This window comes from Drosophila elegans, unplaced genomic scaffold (assembly GCF_018152505.1).
Source record: "Drosophila elegans isolate 14027-0461.03 unplaced genomic scaffold, ASM1815250v1 contig_149, whole genome shotgun sequence".
Lineage (NCBI taxonomy): Eukaryota > Metazoa > Arthropoda > Insecta > Diptera > Drosophilidae > Drosophila > Drosophila elegans.
In genome coordinates, this window is record NW_024545513.1 from 5,861,742 (window position 1) to 5,877,248 (window position 15,507).

The window sequence follows — 15,507 nt, forward strand, 5'->3', positions numbered from 1 at the left end:
CTTAGCCTGCTCCCATTGTTAAATGCATGAAAAATTGCCGACACGGCGACGGGATGCTTCAAGGATGTACGGTTGACTTTCGCCTCGGCTCCTCGGTGCCTCGTTGCATCGGTTCCTCGGACCAGGTGCCGTAACTCATACGACGCGTTGCCCGGCAATTTATGGCCACCGACTGCAAATGAACAAAGCCGATAGACACCTTCTCTCCAGACCTTCACCAAAATGTACTTAGAAAACAGAGATTATTTTAATCAGGAGTAATACTCGCTGCAAATTTATTAAATTAATTGCAGAGTAAATAAATTTTAAAGCAAAGCAATTGTAAGTTAAGTAAATTGCTAAATCAGTAAAAGCATACTACTGATTATGATAAAATATATTAATAACTATATTCAAAAATTTCTCAAATTTATTAGTTATAATAAATCGCAAAACATTTTTTTTCCATTTTTTAAAACACTTAAATTGCAACACTATACAAAAAAATTCCAGCATAATTTTATTATCTAAATATTATTATATTATTATTTAATTATTAAAATGCTGGCCAACATTAAGTTCCTCGTTTTATAAAAATTATATATTTTTTCCTGAGTGTAAGATGTTTTTTCTTGCCAATTCCACACAAATTAAATTACAAATGGGCAGGTGAGGAACAGAAAGGGGGTGTTGTGGGTGAAGTGGGCGTGGCAGGATGCTGCCAAGGATGTCGCCTCATCAGCTGCGGCATCCACTACGGTTTCCATGGTCAATCGCCCTTAATTAACCAAGCGACCAACGAATTAATTAGCTGTAATGCGAATCCTACACTGCTCCAAAATATGATTGATTGTGTAAATTGTAGTTCAAAACTGGGTTAAAGCTCTAAAAACAAACTGTTATTTAAATTTAGCAATGGGAAAACATTTTTTTAAATCTTAGATTGTGTTTTATGGTTAATCAATTCTATGAAATAACATTTTTTTTATTTAGAATAATTGCTAGCAATCACAATCATAAAATCTTATATTGACTTAAACAAATTTTAAAAGAAGTAGCAAACCTACTAAGTAAAAAAAGATTTAAAAGAATACATAGTTTTTCCTTCATGCTTATGCTTGTAAAAATTCTAAAAAAAATTAATAGCTGTCATAAAGCCCCTTTTGCAGACCCATTTTCAGTGTTTACCAGACAAGAGTCCCCCATTTTTTTGTTGCTCAAATCAATTTGCCTGGCCTAACACGCTGTGAACAATAGCGATTTGAGTTTAATTAGCGAAATCGACTGCTAGAAAGGGGATCGGGGAAATCTGGGAAATCAGGGAAATCGGGGAAATCGGGGAGCAGGCAACTCCACGGTCTTCGATGGAAACAAGGAGCCTCAGGTGGGACAAGAGCCATTTGCATTTAATGCGCCACATTTGTTCGTGTCTGTTCGCGTGGCCAACTCGATGGAAAGATGGATGCGAATAACGTTAAGGACTTAGCCTAAGGATGAAGGATTAAGTACGAAGGACCAAGGATGATGCTGACCACTACGCAGGGAAACTATGGAGATTAATTATGACTCCAGAAATTTATGACGCCCAATCTAAGCATATACATCATAAAAAATACAATACAATACATTTTACGAATTTTTTTTAGTGCAGTTTTTGAACAGTTGCAAATCATCATAAACAAATCATAAAAAATCATGAAAAATACAAATTAATGAAAACTTTAGAATAAAATTATTATTATATTATATTTTGAATAAACAATAATTTTAAACTGGTTTCAATTAATTATTTTGTATCTTCATTTTAATAATAGCGTAATAATACACTTTACGCTTTTACACTTACATTACAATTGCATACATTATTAAATTATGTTTTAGTATTCGATCAAATAGCAGTTATTAGTATCATGTTAATCCTCCCAATCGGCTTTACTTAATTGTCCATCCTTAAACGCCAATTTGCTATCAACTACATCCAAACCCAAAATCTTAAGAGAACAAAAGGTTAAAATCGGTGGTCTATTTTCGGGCTGCGTGTGCTAAATCGTCTTTGCGAAAAGAATGCGGGGGGAAATGTGAAAATTGAGGGCTCAACAGCCAAAAATGACTTAATAACCAATAAACTTTTGTTTTCTTTATTTGCAAATATAGCGTTAAATCATCATAATAAGTTTGCGGTGTGGAAAACGCCAACGACTACTTTGCGGTAATTGAAGTTTTTGAAATAAGTAAATAAGCGCCTTGTTTAGCAAGTGCCACGCCCCCTTCGAGCCAACCACCGCCCCCAATTGCTCATTGTTTTTGGCCACGACTCGGTAATATATCAGAGGTCAGTCCCAACTGTCTGACTTGGCTCGCTTTTCCACGCATTTCCCCCGTTTCCATGCCCCAAAAATAGCAACAAATAAAGTAAAGTAAAATTAAGTGCTTAAGAAACGATTGACTCGAAGAAATAATACTGTAGAAAATACATATTTATGAATTGATTTATTTTAGATTGTTTGTAATTTAAATGTTTCAATGAGAGTTAGAAATTTGTGTTTGGCAAAAATAATAATTAAGTATTTTATAAGCAAAATATAAATACGTAATATATGAATTTATCAAGATATTTTTGTATTTTTTGTATTTTAAACAAAATATTTACAGAACATTTTTGAAAGCTTTAAATTTTGTTTTAAAGTTTTTTATATAAAATAAGATAAAATCTAAAAAAACAGAATTGCAAATATTGAACTCTAAAATGGTTTTCAATTTAATTTATTCACTTTTTGTATAGTTTTATGACTTTTATTTCAAGTATAAATTATCTAAGAAAATCTGGCAAATATATATTTATACAAACTAATTTCCAGGATACGTTTGAAATAGAATATTTGTTTTTTGGTAGGTAGGTAGCAGGCATAATAAAAATATTTGCACAAAAGTTGAGGCCGAAAGGTGGAGCTGCGCTGATTGTGTGCGGCTCACGTAGTCGGACCGCAATAAATATTGATGAGCACACAAACACAACATTAAAACATTGTGCGTAAAACGGTCGAGGTCCTGCCAACAGGACCTTATATCCGCCGGCTTCCCCTAATTTGTCTGGCACCCGCAGCAACAGTTAAAGGCAGTAAAATTTAATGACAATAATAATGCTAGTCCAGGAAATTCGAGGACTTCGCTTTTATTTTTATGCCAATTGCTGTTTGGGCGTGGGCCTGGGGATTACTTCCTACTCCCCGGAAAGGTTAGATGCTAAGGTGAAAGCTTTACGGGAATGGCCGGGAAAATATATTAAATATTTACAGCCACAAAGAGGGGAATATGTCTTAAATTACACTCCAGTCAAATCATAGCAAAAGTGGGTGGTCTTATGTGTTTTAAGATGTGATACAAAAAGTCTTTTAACGAAAGCAGACATCTATAAGTTTGGCTATTTCTAAGTTTTCGAAGGCTTGCAAAACAGCGAGCCAAAAACTCACTTCCATTAGAAACACGATTCTGAAGTATTTTAATTATTTTCTATTTATTCTACACAAAATTTTAGATCCACCCTCGCTTTGTAGAGTAATTGAATTGACCCCGCTCAGGTGTGTGTGTGTGTGTTTGTGCTTAGGGGTTCATTTAGTTGGCAATTTATCTAATAGGTTTACACTCAATCTACGAGGCCACATGGTCCACCCTAGAAATGTTTCCAAATCAAATTGCACAGAAAAGAAGACGGCACTTTTTTGTGCTCCTTCAATTTGGCAGGATTTTCGAGAGTTTTCCCCTCTAAAGACATTACTGCGGAAAACGAGGGGAAAAGCGGCGGCGAAAAACCGGGGAAAACGGGGGAAATTGATAGAAGAGCTGGCCACAATTAATTTGCGGCCAGGCTGCAATTGATAATTATCGAAATAATTCATGTAATTGCCCGCGTTTGAACAAATCGAATCCCACAATCAATGTCGCCCCAACCGCACGCTGTGTGGCGACAGGAGTCTTCTTATTATGTGCACTGAAAGAAATATTTGGTTAATTAAATAGGGAGTGCTTTTTTTTTAAGCATCAGAGTATCAGAGTAGTAGAAATTTCCCAAAAAAAAAACATAGATAAAATCCCTAAATACACACATAAATAGATACTAAAAATATAGATAATAAAATCCCTAAAAACATTAATAAATAGTAATAATATTTATATTCATTTCTTATAAAGCCAACATATCAATGAACACTAGACAAATCAAAGTAACAAATAATTATAAGCTAACATACCAATGAACAACTCTAAATAAATATTGAATAATATATTTCCATTTATTCAGTTTTTTAAGTACCATATTTTTTAAACAATGCTTTCATATTTTCATACTAATTTTCCCCAAAATTTTAATAAATATATAATAAATGCTTACTTAATTTTTTTCCTGTTTATTGAACGGGGTGTTAATTTCAATTTCGATTAGATTCTGCCTTCTCAGCAGTTGCCCTAGTGATACAAGCGGTAATCATCGCAGGATCCAGCATAGGGAGTGTGTATGCGAAAAGTAAAAGGACACTGCCACACACTTAACATTCAACTTGCGGTCGGTTGACACTTGTCTCCGATGTCTTAACTAGAACATGAAGGCTAGATTAAGACTCAAAGTCCTCAAGTAACAGAGTTAAACATGATTGGTAAGTCGAATGTGTGAATGTTGAATGCCTTAATGAAACTAAAAAGTATAGAAGTTATATTATTCAGAATTCTTCAACACTGTCTGTAGTTTATTTTTAAGACACATTTGTAAACTAAACTTTCAGTTTTTTTTTTGGGAGTACTCTAAAAAGACATTCTATAAAATTACAAAAAAAGCTATAAATATTGTATAATTACAAATGGGTTTAAAGATGCATTACCAAATCTTAAAAACCAACTTAGGTTTTTCGTTGACATTTCATATGAGGCAAAAGGCATTTCCAACCTCAGTTGTGAAAATCTGCGATAAATCCGTCGGATGCTCTTCAATTTTTAAGCTGGCAAGTGCAATCCTGCGCCCCATCGCCCCCAAACCTTGTTTAAATGCATTTTGCAGCGTTTTACTAGCATTTTCCTCTCCATATGCGAGTGATTTTGCCCGGCGAATAAGGCAAAATAAAAGAGATTTCAGTTAACAAGTTTTAGTCTCTTCATATGCTTTGACAAATCCTTTGGCTGTGGCAAGGACTAAGAATGAAATTTGTCTTCGGACAGGACAATTGCTGGCTGAGGCGGCAAAATAAGGAAAAATAAGGAAAAATTTAGGGGAGCGGGTGGAGCGAGTTGAGCGAGTTGAAAAAGGCATTGAGTGGAAAGACGTGTTGGCCAAAGGGTCCTTTCTAAAGATGGGGGGGGAGGCTAAGGGTTAAGTGTGGCAGCATCAGGACAACATGTCCTTGCAGCACCAAATCCGGGGCTCTGATTACAAAGTAAGCCGTTTACTTTGCTGTATTTTGCTTTATACAATCAAGTTGCCACGAGGCCACCATAAATATAGTCTGCTAAAGGAATGAATAAAGTTTAATGGGATATAAGCTGCAAGATACAGCAAAAATAAGATTAGGAACACCTATATTTGTTGTGCTGGAGAGAACAAATCTTTTCATACTTAAGATTTATTTAAGTATCGAATTGATCGAATTTCTTACATTCATATTTATACTTTTAACAAATTGCAACAAGTGTTCTCCCAATTTAAATAGCCTGCAAACTTTTTCGTATCTGGCAAGTTAAGTAGACCTAGTTTAAGTCTGAGTTCTGCTGATTTAATCCACCTTTAAGACACTTTTGGTAGTCTTGCTGCTTATTGCGTTCCCTTGTCGTTATTTTCGATTTTTCCCAGTACTGCGAGTATCCATCGGCTTGGCGAACGTGTCACTTCCTGTCGCCGTGCATCACTGTCCCGCATCCTATCGGCGAAGAGTGCTTTGTTGTCCTTTTGTGACTTTATTATAAACAAATAGGAGTGAAAACTTCCTTGGCTCTCAGCGAGCTCCTATCGCCTGCTCACAGTGACAAGGCAAAGCACAGGATGCACACACAAGAGGAGTGCACTGACAAAAATGTAATTGTCTTAAATAGAAATAAATACTCTTTATACAAGATAGATGTAATATACAAGTATGATCGAAATAATATTTATTAAAATATAAAATTATACGAATTACGAAGATATTGATTGTTACTTAATGATTTGTCCGATATTTAATCAATATTTTTCGCTGTCAAATTGAAATTTATTAAAATATTAAATTATAAGAATTTGAAAATTGTAAAGATAAATTGCTCTAAAGATAAGGAGATATTCTTGCAATTAATCGATAGACACTTATCGAATATTTTATGATTAATTGTAATCGGTATATTGTCGCTGACATAGTTTGGTCGATAAACAATATTAGCAATAAGCCATAAAATATGGTCTTTTACAAGAAATACCCTTTGGTTAAACCCTTAGATTTTGCTGTAAAAGTAGTTTTCAGTGTGTGGCCAGTGGGCGGTGGCGGGGTACGCAGTGGGCGGGGCCAAGGCGCTGAGATGGTGCAGGGCAAAGCAAAATATTGTCGCCTGCAATAAATGCCAAGCATCCGCTGCGACAAGGAGAACCGGAGCGCCGACGGAACGACGACAGGAAGCGAGCGAACCACCAACCGCCATTATGAATGCAGCGCCATTTTGTTTTGCCCCCATCCGCTCTATCTTCCCAATGTGTAAGTGTGTGCGAGTGTGTGTGTGTGTATGTGTTATACTCCCCCCCATTGCGTACACGATAAATAATGCGACTTGGCAATTTTCATTGCCTGCTCCGGATATTATGTCTTTTTTTGGAGTCCCAACTTAAAGCCACCCGCCACTTAAAGTTATCTTAAAAAGTTGCCAAGATCTCTCAAGTCATATGAAATATTTTAGACCTGGCTAAATGATAAATTTATTCATAATCTATGGAATATTCTTTGTGCAATATGCTAAATTTATAGTACATTATTATAATTTACAAGTATGATTTTGAAATAAAGTAGAATTAAGAGAACAAATAACATAAATGATATTGCGCATACGCACCATGCTTCAATTAAATGTCCATAACTCGTACTTCTTTATCTTAATTTGAATGTACAATAAACAATCATAAGAGCTGCGCAAATATAAGGGGAGAACCCCTTTTCTGAAAAAGAAATCAGAAAAGCCGTGATTTGGGGAAATCTGTCACACTTCGCATCACTCATACGCCCCATCGGTTCATGCAAAACCCAGCAGCAAACAACTATGAATAAAAACAGCCCCCCCGGCCTTGTCATATCCAACAAGTTTAATTAAAACATAAACTAAGAGCATAAACAAATGAATAATTCACATTATGATGAGGTGCACGCCCCACGTGAAGGACCCTCTGCTGAAAGCCAAACCATCGAAACCAAACACTTATCCTGACCGCAACTAGACAAAAATTTGCATTAGTAACACAGAGCAAAACCAAAAAAAGACCCAAAAAATAAACCAACATGGAAGTGGGAAAGGAAACTTTTGGTTTTTGGTTTCGCTGGTGTGACTTTTATGCAAATGGAAAAGAGAAATATGAAATTTCGTTGCATAGTTTTGGGCGCGCATTTAAATTGGTGCGGATCAACCTTCTCATCCTTTATCCCCATCGTCCTGCACTTGCAGCATGCCTTAAAGGCTTTAAAAGCAATTTGTCTACAGTATTTTTTTGGCACGTGAAATATTTGGATATATTTCGCCACCAATATGGTGAGTATGCTTGGGTATATCGACACATTTCGAAGATTGTTTATAGTATGTGGGAATAATATTTAAATGATTATTGGAAACTAAACATTATACAACAAATTTTGGAAAGACAAATTTCTTATTTGTTATAGTTAATATCTTGGAATTGCAGGATATCTCCTAGTCCAGCCCATTCAGCCCAAGCTCAATTATTTATTATCCTTTTTTTTTGTATCATTGTACGTGGCCGTGTACACAAAAATATATATTTTTTAGTTTTTTGACGCGTGCGAATTTAATCAAAAGTCAAAAAGCGCACACACAACCTCCCCCGCCGCCCCTCTGATTTTCCCAAAGCTATCGCTTTCCCCCCCAGCTCCTCCACTTTTTCCACCAGTTTTCATTTCTCGTTTCGTGCGTGAGCCTCTGACCCAAATAAAAACAAACAAAAAAATAGCAACAGAAGTGGTAACTAAGGTGGGGACAACGCACAAAAAGACTCATCAAAAACTCATAAATTTGCAATTTTCGACACATGACAAAATAAATTGTAAACAAATGGCAAGCGCGAAACCCGAGAAAACTAACAAAACAACCAGGACAATAAACTTGCCTACCCATGGCCACATTTCCCCTTGTTTGTAGTTAATCAATGAAACAATGTGCAAAAAGGTGTTAAACGTAAAGTTGCCATGAAATTGGGACTCAGGCGAAGGTGTTCCTAAAACGATATGTTTTGTTGAGGAAAGATATGATTTTAAATAAAAATGAATAGAAGAAAAATAAAGAACATAAATTGTTAAGGTTAGAAACTGAAATGAGGAAAAATATAAATGGCATTTCCATTGTATTAAATTATCAAACGACAAAGGAATTATTTATAGTAATTCAACTTTTTTTTTATTGTAGCTTAGCAACTCAAATAATAGTTAATATTCTGTCTTAATCACTGTTGTATCATTATTAACAAATCTTAGCGGCACCTTTCGCATCCGAATGGATCCCACGGATTGATAAAAATAAACAGCTTGCATGGAATTGCATTGTAAAGCATTTCTCGACACTCTTCTTAAATTGAATTTAGCTTTGTTAAAAATTTTTTATACTAACATATACATACATACAAGTGAGTATAAAATACAATATCTCCATTGAGTCAGAGTTGCATACATACATATGAATTCACGACTCTCGAGCAATTTAATGACTTTTAATAAGCGTTAAGCGAAAAATCGTCGATGAGTCAGAGGAGAAAGAAGGGAACAGGGCATTTCCCAGGTAAATGACTTATAAACGTCACATTATACTCCAAAGAACTTAACTGATAAGCGATTAAAGGTTTTAAATTCCAGAAAGGGGCGAGAAATTCAACTTGAACTTGTTTACAAATTTTTGTAGAACTTTGAAGGTAAGTACAATTTTTTGTATAAGCTCAAGATTTATGCTAAAATCATAAAGCCATATTCTTATAACTCATAAATACTTATTAGTTGAGTAGATGTTACAGTTCTAAATAATTGAAGTTAAAGTATCTTTTGGTTTTTATATTGGAAAAAAACTAAATTTATTTTTATTTTAACATTAACTTTATATTTGGTTTAAGTCTTCAACCATATTTTGAGTTATAAAACTCAAGTTCAAATAAAAAGTATATCGACGAATTCGCATGGCTCACAAAATTTTTTATAAATCAATTTAAATTTCTTAACCTTTTGGCGTTGCACGCAGTTCAGTTCACAGTATCAATATATCATGTTTATCTACTCTTTTTGTAGAATCATTGGAGAGAGAAGAATTATTGTTGCTATTCTTTTGTGCCGTCTCTTTCTATGGCATGGCAACTTGAGAAGAATTGCGAACCGAATGAGAAATGGAAATTCGCAACTGTCTGGTGTTGATGGTTTTATTTTTTTTTTCTTGTTGTTGTTGACGTAGTTGAGGGCAGTTCATAAGCTTCGTTTCGCAACCGCAAAAATAGAAAACAAAAAAGACGGTACACTATGACAATACCCTTGAAGTAAGCAGTACTTTTAAAAGCTAATACCAGGCACCCCAGAAAAAAAATAGTGTAAATACATAAGTTAAACTATTTTTTAAATGCTTTTGTATTTAAATATTGTCTTAACAAACGAACAATCCAAAATACTTTCAAATTAAAGTATTTATATTTAAATAGTATTTTTTTATTACCTTTGAAAATAAAATTTGTACGTAACCTGGTAGTATTTTTTTTTATTCGAGTAAAAATAAGTAGATATAACATGAGAGAACAATTTCTATCTAAAACCGGGATAAAACGGCGTTGGTAAGTAATTAGCTTTTGGTATTTTATAAGATTTGCATTTCGCTAAAAATGTGGCAATGAACAATGAATACACCCTTGACCTACATCAATCCCACCCGTTGATACCCTGTAAAATGCATATGCTGGTATTATAGCAAGCGAACGGCAATAGAAAAAAGTTCAACTAATTAGCGCAAGTGACTTTTGAACGTTGTCGTCGCAGGTTTATTTTTATTTATTTTTTTTTTCAATTGAACAGCGGCATGGAGCGTGAAAATACTGCAACTACAACAATGACAGAACAATGTAGAAATATTTACCATACAACACAGTAATAATAATAATAAAAGCAATTAACACATTTTTCTTCGCCGTCAACCAGTTTTCATTTCGGGGGCAAAAGACGATTTATTCATTTTATTCGGAGACAACAAAAAATGTAGATCGTAACTAACTACACATAATATAGTACGAGTCTCCATCTTTATCGCTCTCCAGCAAAAGCACACGAACGTATCAAATACAGTCGTGTTCAACAAAGTAGTAGTAATAGTAGTATTATTTTCGAAAATTAAAAAAAAAACAAACAAAAAAATTTATCTCAATTTTGTTATATTTGTACAATTTTATTGAGAAATATTAAATGATGAGATCATACAGTGTTTGAATAAGTACAAACGAGAATATAAATATAATATTATTATATATTATTGAATACTTTTTCCTGTTATAATGAATATATGCAAATATAGTATAATTTTTGCATTGTTGATTGAAAGTAAGGTCTTTATTGCATATAACTACTATTGTTATACACCCAGCTGTACCCAGAGTGTTTGCTGTCTTTAATCTTTTTGAATTGAAAGAAATCTCGACGCGACTTGGAGGCTCTGCGTTTTTTGTGCCGGCGTCAATTTTTTAGTTCGAAAACGAATGCGGCGCGGTCAAGACAAAGGAATCGATTTCCAATAAATCGAATAACAACAGAAAATGTAGCGGAAAAATATACAAAAAAAAAAATTGTTAAATATAGAAAAGTTATTTCCAAAAAATTCATTTTATTTTATGTGTTGTGGAAAAGTGTAGTGAAACGAGGACAGGAGAGGAAACTGAGTGAAAAGAGCGGCAAATAAATGGCAAAAAGGTGATAAGTGATACTAGGGGCTTTGCTCTCTCTATCACTCTCTCAATAACCCTCCCTCTCTTATTTGTTCTCCCCTCTCTTTCTCATTGTGAAGGGCATTCCGTAAATATTTAACCGGTCATTATCAATTCACCTGATAAGCTTTGATAACAGATAAAGCGAAAAGTTTCGCTCTCTTTTGCGCTCTTCATATAGTTTTCTCATTCGCGAACAGCTGTTGGAGCCAACAACAACAACGACAATTAAGAACAAAGCTCAAAACCGCAGCAAAAACTACGTTAAACGCTTGAAAAAAGGACAAAAAGAAAAACAATTAAACAAAACATTTGAAAGTTGAAATAAATTTCAAATCACATAGAAGTCAATCCAAGAAACCGAAATGGGAAAAGATCGACTACCTGAGCTTTTACAGGTAAGTGAAGCGGCAATAAGAAAATATAGGATTTGTGGGCGGTGGGAAGTGTGGATGAGGTAACTGCTAATTACCTTGAGGCACAGTGGTTAAATAACATTTAATTAAGCGTTAAAAAATAAAAAAATAATTTGAAACGAGATTCCATTTTTACAAAATCCTACTACACGATTTTTTATTTAAATATTTAAAAAAAGCTAAGACTGAAATTTAAATTGTAAACAAATATTGAGAAAAAAAACAAATTGTGTTTTTTAGACAAAACTGTCGTTAGTAAAAATTACTAATATGTATTATTATTCTTTTATTAAAATAAATATTATTTTGAAATGTTGTTATTTAGCGTTGTAATGATGTACAAGTTTAAAAAATGATATCATCAAAAGTTCTCCCAGATTATTGTCACATCTGAAATGAAAATATAAAAATATTACCCTCCTTCTCTATAATCAAACGTAAGATATTAAAAGACAATATATATATAATTTGAATCATTTGATGACCACTGTTCTGCCGTCTCCTTTGCAATTCGCTCAATTTCTCACAATTTTGTGGCCGCTTTTGGCACTTTTTGAGTTGAGAACCAGCAAAGAGGGGTTCTCTATGGTATTTATCAGATCGGCCAGAGATAACGGCGATAATGTGGCCACACATCACACTTTCGGGGCACACACACACCCCACACCCATCTCACGTTCCCCTCCAAACTTTTAGCACTAAGTGAATTTCAGTACCGAAGTCATTTTTATTGTTCATTTACACCGCGCCAGATTGTGAACACACAAACGTAAATAAAAAAAACTCAACCAAAGTTGGTAGTTTCTATTTAGTTTTTCTCAGTTTTTCGCTGCAGTTCGTTAAGATCGCATGGACCCATATTGAATTTATTTGGGAATTTTTTTTTTTTTTTTTCGATTCCAGCGCTCGTTGACCACGAACTCAAACTCGAATTCGTCGTCCAACGGGTCACTGCTTTTGAACGTGTACAGTGGAACCACGGAGTTCATCATCAACAATACCGGCGGCAGCAACAATAGCTACAGTGTTATCAGCCAAACCAGCAACAACAATAATAATAACATTAGTAGCGAAGCCAAGGATCGGATCAGTTCGAAAATGGCACAGTATGGATCGAACGTGGACGATATACTCAATCCGGTGAGTTTAAAACAAGGATTTGGGATATATTTTAAAATCAACCAGTGATTTAAAATCATCGGTTTAATAATTTAAACACTGCTTTTAAAAGTGAGTTTTTATGAATTTACCTCTGTACTAAAACAATAAATTGACAACTTTGTTGGCTCAACTTTAGAGCCATTATTTTGTGAATAATTAAGTGCTGAAGCATTTTTTTTACAAACAATATTAATTTATATTTGAAATTATATTTAAAATTTAAAACTGCATATTATAAGTTTTCCATGTAGTATGTATGCATATCTGCAAGATACCCTTAAATCCGGAAAAGAGAAGCGTATAGATAATCATAACAAAATCCGTTAATATCCAGTTAAAAAGTATGACATTTACTCTCTATGAGAACTCAAGAACAGAGAGCCAGAGAACCAGAGAGGGAGAAAAACTCTTTTTTAGTGAAGGTTTGTATATGAATCAGCTGTATTACTCAACCTCAAAAACTCGTGATAAGTGTAGAAATGAACCTTTTCCATTGAGTATATTAAGTGTGTTTTGTTGTGGTCACGGGAAGTTGGGAGAGCTGTGTAGAGAGAAAAGTCCCCCCCACTTTGTTTTGGGCGGTTTCTCAACTTTACGTCAATGTAAACAAATATTTTGCACTTGGCAACCGGCAGAAAATCTTATGGAAATAAAAACAAAGACGAAACGAAGAAGAACAAACTATAGATTTTAATACTCTCATTTCAATAAACTCTATTAAAAATTAGAATTTTTATTTAATTTTGTTTTTATAAATATTCTAGTACAACAAGATTAATATATATTAAAACCGCAGTTTTAAATGTTCTAGGTATTTACTATCAAGAACATATCTAGCACCTTTTTAGAATTTTGGATTCATAAAAAAAATGTTAATTTCTCTAAATCTATAGAATTTATAAAATAAAAAAAGCTTTATTAATGGCTGGCTGGAATACATATAATTTTAAAAGGATTTTTTTTACATTTTAGTTTGAATTAGTTTGAAGACACAGATATAATATAATCTTTTAGAATCATATACCAATGATTTTGGAGGCCCATCTGTATGCCTGATTATAAGCTTTTTTAAATATATAAAAAATAGTTAGTATATAAACTTTTTCGTTTTTAGTACACGGAGATTCGACAACAACTCGCACAGATAGCCGCCAATTTTGAGGCGATGAACCGCATGTCCCAAACCATCAATCTGCGTACTTTCAACGGTGAGAATGGGGTTCCCAAGAAATAAGATTGGTTTATCTATAATACTTAGCCTATTTTCCAGAGAACGAAATGGATGAGCTTCAAAACAAGAACCTGAGGCTGGGCAATACGCTGATGACGAGATTCAAGGACTTCAAGACAAATCTGCCGAAGGAAAACGATTACAGTTTGGAGGCGAGGATGAAAAGGACACTCTTCTACGGCCTCCACCAGACTTTCATAAATCTCTGGCATAAAAACGAAATATTCCTACAGAACTACGAGACCAAAGTCAAAAAAAATCTGAGACTGCATACAAAAATCAGTAAGATTGCTCAGTAAATATATATAAAGTTATTTGATTTTTTTTTAAATAAGCACTTTCCTGTTAAACCTTAAACTTAAATGTCAAGCGATTTTGTTTTTAATACTTATTCATCCTTTTAGTTAACTCAGAAGCCAGCGAACAAGAAATCGAGTTACTCATCGAAAACAAGACAACCAAACTCTTTGTGGATAATGTAAGTACATAACAAACTGCGGGAAAAGAAAAATAACAATAGCAACATCTGTTTGATAATATCATCACCACTTAGAAATGTTGTAAACATATGTGCAGAGTAGATTTAAAGTTTTGATTTCTATAGTAGGCAACAATTAAAAATTAATTTACGTTTACTTATTTTGTTCCTTCCTTAGAACTTTAAATTTGTTTTTAGACATGTCATTAATTGAAATTTTTCTTAAAGTTTAATTTTTAAGTTTTATTATGTTGAATGCAAATTTATTGGTTTTTTAAAGAAACATTGTTTGATAATAATTAGAGTGGTCCAAATTTGTATTAAAATGTCAGGAAAAGAATTTTTTTAAATGCATTGGATTCATAAATGTTTTTTAACTGGCATTACGTATCGTATGAGTAATTTTACGAGAAATTTGAGACCTTTGCGCCACGACTAAAACTAGAATAAAATGTTTTGCTTTTCGAAAACATTTTTTGAGAATCACAATCTACCGTGAGAGTACAATTTTTTTTGCACAACTCTTATGTGCATTGATATGTATTTTCAAATATAATATTTTAATTTAAATTACATTATTTTATTTTCAGTTCCTGCAGGAGACTGAAAAGGAGCGACAGACGCTACGCGCAATGATGGATAGGTTCAACGAGCTGCGCCGCCTGGAGAAGTCCATCGAGGAGGTCCACGCCCTGTTCATGCGCATCCAGACGCTGGTGATGGAGCAGAGCGAGGTGATCCAGCGGGTGGAGTTCCACGCCCAACAGGCCACCCTCCACGTGGACAAGGGGGCGGACGAACTGGACCAGGCCGAACAGCACCAAAAAAAAGCGCGCAAGGTGAATAAAGTCTCCCCAAGTCCCCAAGACAATCGCAAATTCAAATCAATACTTCTCTAATTGCAGAAAAAAATAATGCTCATCTCGATACTTGTGGCCGTTTTGTTAGTATTACTCTTTGTTGGTATTTATTTGTGATCCATATAAGACAATTTTAATTTTTTTTGCTAATTTTTAAGTCTTTAATCTAAGAAAATAAACTGTAAAACAAATAGAAACGGGATTACGTTTTCAATGACTTC

The 15,507-nt window shown here is 34.0% G+C and overlaps 1 protein-coding gene across 5 annotated transcripts; it reads left to right on the forward strand.

The window, feature by feature from the left end:
* Positions 1-10,900: 10,900 nt before the first annotated feature.
* On the forward strand, positions 10,901-15,443 carry LOC108141589 (syntaxin-4). Of its 5 annotated transcripts, none has more exons than XM_017265045.2 (8): positions 10,901-11,126; positions 11,221-11,538; positions 12,460-12,696; positions 13,832-13,925; positions 13,988-14,230; positions 14,353-14,426; positions 15,017-15,265; positions 15,332-15,443. In XM_017265045.2, the coding sequence occupies exons 2-8, from the start codon at positions 11,506-11,508 to the stop codon at positions 15,401-15,403; spliced, it is 1,002 nt and encodes a 333-aa protein (XP_017120534.1). In that variant the 5' UTR covers positions 10,901-11,126; positions 11,221-11,505; the 3' UTR covers positions 15,404-15,443. The 5 variants fall into 5 exon arrangements, with proteins under 5 accessions (XP_017120534.1, XP_017120548.1, XP_017120527.1 ...); XM_017265059.2 differs by having other exon boundaries at positions 11,341-11,538; XM_017265038.2 differs by having other exon boundaries at positions 10,901-11,538.
* The last annotated feature ends 64 nt before the right edge of the window (positions 15,444-15,507 follow it).

Excerpts from the sequence above, each read along its gene's own strand:
- LOC108141589 (XM_017265038.2), top strand. The coding sequence starts at position 11,506 with ATGGGAAAAGATCGACTACCTGAGCTTTTACAG. Across the intron at positions 12,697-13,831 it reads TGGACGATATACTCAATCCG|TACACGGAGATTCGACAACA; the intron begins GTGAGTTTAAAA and ends TTTCGTTTTTAG. Across the intron at positions 13,926-13,987 it reads CAATCTGCGTACTTTCAACG|AGAACGAAATGGATGAGCTT; the intron begins GTGAGAATGGGG and ends CCTATTTTCCAG.